We start from the raw sequence: 7,604 nt of genomic DNA on the forward strand, positions 1-7,604 counted from the left end.
GCACGAAAATTACCTTCGTAAAACGCTCTCATCTCATCACCTATACTCAGTTTTCCGACTTTACATGATGTGCGATCGTGGGAGGGGAAATGTCCCTAGGAGATGTGTCATATCCCCTGAGCTTCTACTACGGATCACAAATCTCATGATCCCTCCTCATTAGACACCGTAAAGGCGATAATGGCGAGACACAAGAGATAGTAATAGTACTTGACAAAGGAGAGCAATATGTATGTAGAGTGTAGGGTTTTCTTCGATGATTCGTGTACTACTCGCGTCCCGCGGGAGACTCCGGGACATATCTATGGCGTAACCCGCCCCCCCCCACCCCGTCAGGGGAGGATCGAACTTGGGCCCTCCCAATTGACTCAAAATCTCAGACAGATAGAGATCCCCAAAATCTGATAATGATTTGATATGCACCCCATTGTTTTGCTTCTCAATAGGAAATTGATTCAATTTCTTATAAAAACAGACAACACAACCTTTCAATCCTTCACAAAGTGTGAGGTGGATCATCACCACCAAATCATTCACAAAGTGAGAGGAGAATCATCACCAACAAATCTTTTTGGTGACTGTTGTATGACATTCTCATTTGAAGCAGAAGCAGAAGAAGCAGCAGAAGAAGAAGAATTGATTTATATGACAGAGCAAAGAAAAGGAAAGGAGCAACCATGTCATCATAAGTTCAATCCATTTGCAAACATAAGAAAATACATGAGCATTACAACATATACAAATGTTATGGGGGTGTTATTTGTTTATCTCGTGAGGAAAAAAAATTGGGGTTAGCTATCAATCATCGCATTGAGTTGGATGGAAGTTTGTATGCTTCCTTCCCTCCATCAAAGACACATTTTGGTCATGGAAGATATAAGTTCAGATTCTTGGCAATGGAACTGGATTGAATCCTGTCTACTTCAATCCCTCCACCAAGAAAACATTCTCACCATTGAAAAAAATCAGTTCAGATCCTGACAAGCGCAGAAGGCAGTTTATGTTGTTAATTTCTCTGTGATTCTTGTATAGTTGTTTAGGTATAAAATACAGATTGGACCTGTTCCTCTCTTCCCTCCATCTTCTTCACCGAAGCTTAAGCTTCCATGAAATCTGTCAGAAACTCTGACATTTGTTTCTTCTACCGTCACTGAGGCATTAATGTTCTTTCACACTCTTCTTTGACGCAGGAAGTCTAAGCAACCTAGGTTTACCTCACAACCTTTCTTTACAAGCAATTGACGAGAAGAATCTCTCATGAAATCTGGCGCCTTGACCGGATATGATCCACTGCCGTTTTCTTGTTGCTGCTTTCTCTGATGAAGTTGTTCTGCAGAACTTCTGACAGTTATCCAATTACAAACCCTAGGAATCTCAACAAGAGGAGGAGACGAAGGGGGGGAAGAAATTATATCACGTACAGGCTTCGATGAAGTATTGTGATGAGCTCTAAGGGAAGATCGTTCAAAACTAGAACAATATTCTACCATCGAATAGTCTTCTTGTTCATGGTCTGATTCATCATCGCTCAGATCAAGAAAGCCAAGAGTGCTTCTGGGAGAAGGTTGAGGGACCTGTAATTCACTACAGAAAGATTCATCATGTAGAGGGGATCCATCATTATTCCTATTAAGAAAAGGGTGCTCAAGAAGCTGAGATGCTGTCCATCTCTGGTTAGGGTCTCGGTGCAGACATTTAGACAAGAAATCTCTGCATTCGTCTGAGAGAGAATCAGGGAGAGGAGGATTCTCCTGGGAACAAGCGATCTTGAAGAGGAGAGATTCGAAAGAAGATAAGGAATTCTTCTGGGAGCTACCATGACACGAGAGCATCCACGGTGAGCTTCCTTGCAACATCTCCACCACAGTGCAACCTAACGACCAGATGTCAGAAGGAAAGCTTTGTTCCACACCTTGCAGAACTTCAGGAGCCATCCACAGTGGAGTCCCCCTCATTGTTATTGAAGGAGATTTATATCCAAGCTTCCCTTCGATTAAAGCATCTGCGAGAACTGTTGAGCAAGCTTCCCCTTCTTGTTGTTGTTCTTGATGATGGTGAGGGTTATGGTGTTCCAATTGCTTCTTGGCTGAACCAAAATCTGCAATCTTTACAGAAGACCCTGATCCGATTAGAATGTTCTGTCCTTTGATGTCACAGTGCACGATTTTCTGGCTATGGAGGTACGCTAGACCTTCGACAATGCCCCTGGTAAAGTTTCGTACTCGACCTTCTTCTAAACGTCCACCTGATTTCTTGACCAATTCTGCAACACTCCCTCCTTCCATGTATTCTATGAAGAGATTCGATGAGAAATCGCTTCCAAGGCAGGAGACGATGCGAGGAGAGCTGAGGCTTTGCAGGATGGAGATCTCTGATTCTATGGCAAGAAGCTCTGGCGAAGAAGAAGAAGAAGAAGAATGTGATGACCGAGATGGAGATGGAGATGGTGTTCCTGCCGGATTATTGATGGATTTGACAGCGAAGAATCGGCCATCTTCCAGATTGATGGCGAGGGAGACACGGCCAAAGGAGCCATGTCCGAGAGGGAAGAGGCGAATCCATCGTCGGATCTTCATGGGAGGAGAAGACGAGAGGGTCTTCTTTAGAGGGGAAGCTTCCATGGTGTCTTGAAGAGGGGGAGGGGGGGGGGGGGGGGGGGGAGCTCCGAGCAATGTCAGGATTTCACACAGAAGATGAAGGAAGGAGAAGAAGAAGGAGGAGGAGATCAATTAGGGCATGGAGGAACATAGAGATTTCTCAGAGACACAGAGATTTCTCTCAGAAAGAGAAGGAATGAAGGAGAAAGACGACGAAGAATTGGTCTGCAGAAGAAGCAGAAGAAGGAGAAGAAGAAGAAGAGAGAATGGATTTTGAAGGCAGTCCCGCGTTTTATGTTCGTATGTATGGTATGTATATATGTATGTATGTATGTATGTATGTATAATGTATAATGTATGTATGTATGTATGTATATGTATGTATGTATGTATAATGTATAATGTATGTATGTATGTATGTATATGTATGTATATGTATGTATGTGTATGTATGTGTATGTATGTATGTGCCTATAAGTACATATGTGCATTGTGTATGCATGTTATGTATGTATGTATGTATGTAAATATCTATGTATGTAATCATAAGGAAATTAATTAATTAATTAATTATCTAGGAAAATAAATAATGTTTCTCGGTGCCTTTTAGAGCCACCTTTTTCTTCGCGCGATCGTGATTTCTCGCCGAAATTAACTTCTTCTTTTTATTTTATTTTATTTTATTTATCTTTTTTTAAATAAATAAATTATGTGTACAAAAAGGTTCGCTATTCGGAAGGGGCAGAGAAAAGGCGAGTTTTGGCGTTTTGTGGATAATTAGAATGAAGACGCCCTTTTCCTTAAATCCTCTCGCTAATTCCCGCTAATCTGTCTCTAATCACCTAATCTTCTCGCTAATTACGCGAATCCGTCATTAATCACCTAATCCCGGCCCTAATTACCCGACAGGCTCTTAAACCCTTTGGGCGCGGCCTTTGACCTTCTCCAACCTTCCACGCGTCACGCGCTCATTGGCTCCCTCCAGCTCTGAATCCCCAATAAATCTGCCTCTCTTTGGCTTCTGTTTTTTTGTTATATCTATATTTATTTATTTATTTATTATTATTATATTTTTCTGGGGACTCAATTTATTTGGCCAATGGTAGAGCGACACATGGCGGGGCGTCTCCCGGTAACCCCCCCCCCTCGTTCCTTTTTTTATTGCCCCGGACAATAGAGAACCAGAGAACATATAATAGACACTCTTATGTCCCGTCCCGAGCGCCAAAGAAACACTTGTCCGCACGTGCCGATACACACATGCACTCACTCTTATGTCCTGTCTCGAGGGCCGAGCTGGCCGGGCTCCATTGTCCTCTCTCGGGTCGAGCCTCTCGGGTGGGCCGTGTCCCCCCCCCCCTCCCACTTCTCTTGGAAAAATGTGGCCAGGACGAATCGTTCCTCTTTATATTGAATGTACAGTTTGGTAGCCCCCCCCCCCCCCCCCCAATGTATGTATTTCTCATCGAAAAGAGCTACAAACGACACCGATGTCAATGGTCAATGGACCGTTTCCCTCGTTGCTAGTTGACCTTTGCAATTTGAGGCTCATCGAAATCCTGGATATGCTTACAACTAGACAATTTGGTACTTCGATAGGTCATCTAGTTGCTTTGGTTGCTATCAATGTGGGTCTCGCACTGCTCTGCTTTTCTAGATTTTATAATTTGAAATTTGTTTGACTACCCGACTAACATGTTGTGTTTTGGGATTTTATGTCCTTCGTTGAACTCAAAAAGACCATTTTTCACACACACTTATATGTATTATGTATATAAACTTTTGCGTGTTACACTTTGTATATATCTTCATTTTCACATGATGGTTGTATTCATGTGAGTTGAAGGGCATGAAAGAAGGAAGATGTTTTATGTAATGTGGTACCAAACCATCACATGAGAGCATCCTCACCGCTCAAAAAAACGTACCATGTCATATTTCTTTTTTCAACTCGTATTTTGTTCGTGAAACTTTTAACTCTTTAGAACATCCAACATCGCATGCTACTATCGAGGATGAGCCCCCATGTTTACATTAATGAATGGTTTTCAAAATATTATTCAATAAGTGATCAATTTTGTTTATGTCGAGAGTTGTATGTGTGCCACATGCTGCATAGCTTTTATGATAAACATGGGCAAGCTAAAGTAAGGTAATTGTAGGTGCCAGGTGGGTATAATGTGGGCATGGTTGAGTAGAGTTTACTCTAGGTTACTATGCATACACCATAACCATTATGATTGAGGAATAATGCATACATGGACTAGAGCTTAAATTTCTCTTAAATACAACCATACCGAATCCATGCATGCTTAACACAGATGCAATAAATACAACATTAGAGTGTTTTTGTTGAGCTTAGAATCTATAAATAAGGGATCGAATTTCAGAGACAAATTCATGTTGGCTACAACTTTGTTTTGTGAGTTCCATCACGAGATGTTTTGCCTTCATACCAAAGCTAATTAAATAAACAAGCTATATATGTCCCTCTTTGTAACGTGCATGAATGCCTATGCGTATCGCTACAATCAGTAAGTGTGTATCAGTCAGTACTATACATGTAAAAAGAAAGACAAGAAAGATGTGCATGCTATTGGGATGGATTATGTATGTACATAAGAAAATGTAGATCTTCGTTTTTCATAGACAATAATGAAACAATACCAAAGTTCAATTATGTCTAAGCGAATATACTCTTGAGACCTCAGTAAAGTAAAAAGAAGGAAATGCTAGGTGTCGAGAGAATAGGAAAGGGCAACTTTGTAGCAACCGTGTTCATGAAACGGGAAAAAGAGAACTACGAAATAATCAAAAAAAATTTCCATCCCAGGGAAATGAGAATTTAGTAAAGATTGTGTTACGAGGGAAATAATTTCTTTTGTCCTAGCATGGGTCCAAGGTACCCTTGATGAGCTTAATATTTTTTATTGAGAAATTACTTGTATGTGTGTTGTTTGCGTGCCCCGTGCATGGCTATTGAGGCAGAAAAAGAACAAAAATATAGGTAGCCACTCCTTTGTGTTATAAAATATATGTTTGTGTAATCAATCAATAAACCCTGGGATGCAAGAAAACAAGCATTTTCGTAGGATCCAGATTGGATGACACCCCTTTTTTATTCGTGAAAAGAAGAGATCGAAGAGGTACTCCACTTTCTATTTCTTAAATGAGTAAGCAATAGAAAAAAAGTGTGCTTTGCATTTGCCAAATCGATCGTGCATGTGCATCGTTCGTTCGTTCGTTTGTCTGTTTGTGGGCGATCTCTTAGAAGTCTTCGCTCTTTCATGTTCTATGATGTTACGTGTGCGTATGCGATATGCGCGCACACATAATCTGTCTCTTACCTATCAAAAGAAATAAGACCCTCTCTTCTCACACAGCTTCCGAGTATGTTGTTTGATTCCACCATTAACATTTTACTGGTTCCTTCCGCATATCATCGCTTGATTTGCTGTCATTTTTCCTGAATAAGCGAAATACGAGAGTGACAAGGATGCCTTTACATCCAGCTGCTCACTTTACATGTAATTTGCCAAAATATACAACGCAAATTCTCCCTTTGGTAGCATATTCATCTTTATTTCAAACCGCTCTTTCGCTTTATACTAGGTTACAGATGTGAAGCGCTCATTCATTTGCTTGCATATATTATTATTACGACAATTTACACAATCACTTTTCATACAAGTTTGTTTGGGCATAGAAAGTTTGAGTGTTTTTCACACCTAAGGACATCATGTATCCCTTTTGAAATTCAAATGCAAAATTTTTCCAATGAATAATGTATCTGATTGTTTTAGTCACATCAACACAACTAATTCAGTGACAACTACCCAAGCATCCACATTCCACAATTGATTAACTTATTTTTATATGCATATGGTTTATTTTTAAGAAGACAAATTCCTTGCATAAAAAGCGGATCAACATAGTTGCAAGCTAAATTGAGCAACTTGATGAGACGATGAGCATAATGTATTGTTTAAAAACATATTGATGGGAACGCATGCACATCCGATAGTTTGATGTTTTGTGTACGAAAATCGGCCATGATTTCAAGTTCATTGATATGATATCTCAACATTTTACACTTACATAATGTGCTTGATTTATGCACATGTTGACATTCATGATCAAGTTTTCTTAATCATATATTTCCCCAATATTGTAAACAAATAAAACACAAAAATTCCACAATTTCAAGAACATAACAGAATTGGTTAGAGAAGAAGTGATCAAATGTTCACATTAAGGGCATCGGTGCGAAGTTAAGAAACAATATTTAATACTTTGAATATTGTGCATACTTAATATCGAACATGCAATTGACATCAAATAATGAGTTGTTCTATTTGACTATTTAACGGTTGTAGGCATCTGAGCAAAGTTTGCTTGTACAACAACGAAATACCAAGAAAAAATCGTTACCATGAAATATACTTTATTCTAAACGTGTTGACTTTCAGTTATATGAGGAGTGTATACATTGCATTAATTGACTCGTCTCATTATTTGGTTTAAAGAGAACTCTTGATATCTTCCTTTAACTACCGACATAGAATCGATGAGCCGACGTTTTTAAAAAACGTGCCTCGGTGTTCCTTTTGTACAAAGAGTTTGGCCACGTTACCTAGAGAAAGTATGCTTCCATGCAATAGAAATTTGAAAAAATATGTTAGCGTCTATCAAACTTACACGTATCCAATGACATGAGATGTAAGATTAGTTATATCTTTAGATAATAATATATATATGGGATTAGGGAAATTAGTTTAAGGTAAATTGGTTTAATGACTTCAACTTATTGTGAGATCCAATTATTAATCTCCCTCTAATGAAGATGCTTTCATTGATCAAAATAGAACATCTTAATTAGCTAACTATGATTGCAATTGGAATGTAGATATCTCATAATACAAATAATATGCAACTGTCGTGATCAAAATTTAGAAGCTTCAACTTTCACCCAGAAAAATATATAATTTTGAAACCAAGCATGCATAC

At 39.2% G+C, this 7,604-nt stretch overlaps 1 protein-coding gene across 1 annotated transcript; it reads right to left on the reverse strand.

Annotated features, from left to right (window-relative positions):
* Positions 1–680: 680 nt before the first annotated feature.
* LOC147857444 (mitogen-activated protein kinase kinase kinase 18-like) lies at positions 681–2,627 on the reverse strand. The gene has a single exon (XM_087328843.1). It carries the CDS (start codon positions 2,619–2,621, stop codon positions 1,170–1,172), a length of 1,452 nt encoding a protein of 483 aa, XP_087184969.1. The 5' UTR covers positions 2,622–2,627; the 3' UTR covers positions 681–1,169.
* Positions 2,628–7,604: the final 4,977 nt, after the last annotated feature.

Source organism: Azolla caroliniana, unplaced genomic scaffold, assembly GCF_043228905.1.
Source record: "Azolla caroliniana isolate FFs.n. ecotype wild unplaced genomic scaffold, voAzoCaro1.0.p SCAF_12, whole genome shotgun sequence".
In the NCBI taxonomy this organism is placed as follows: Eukaryota; Viridiplantae; Streptophyta; class Polypodiopsida; order Salviniales; family Salviniaceae; genus Azolla; species Azolla caroliniana.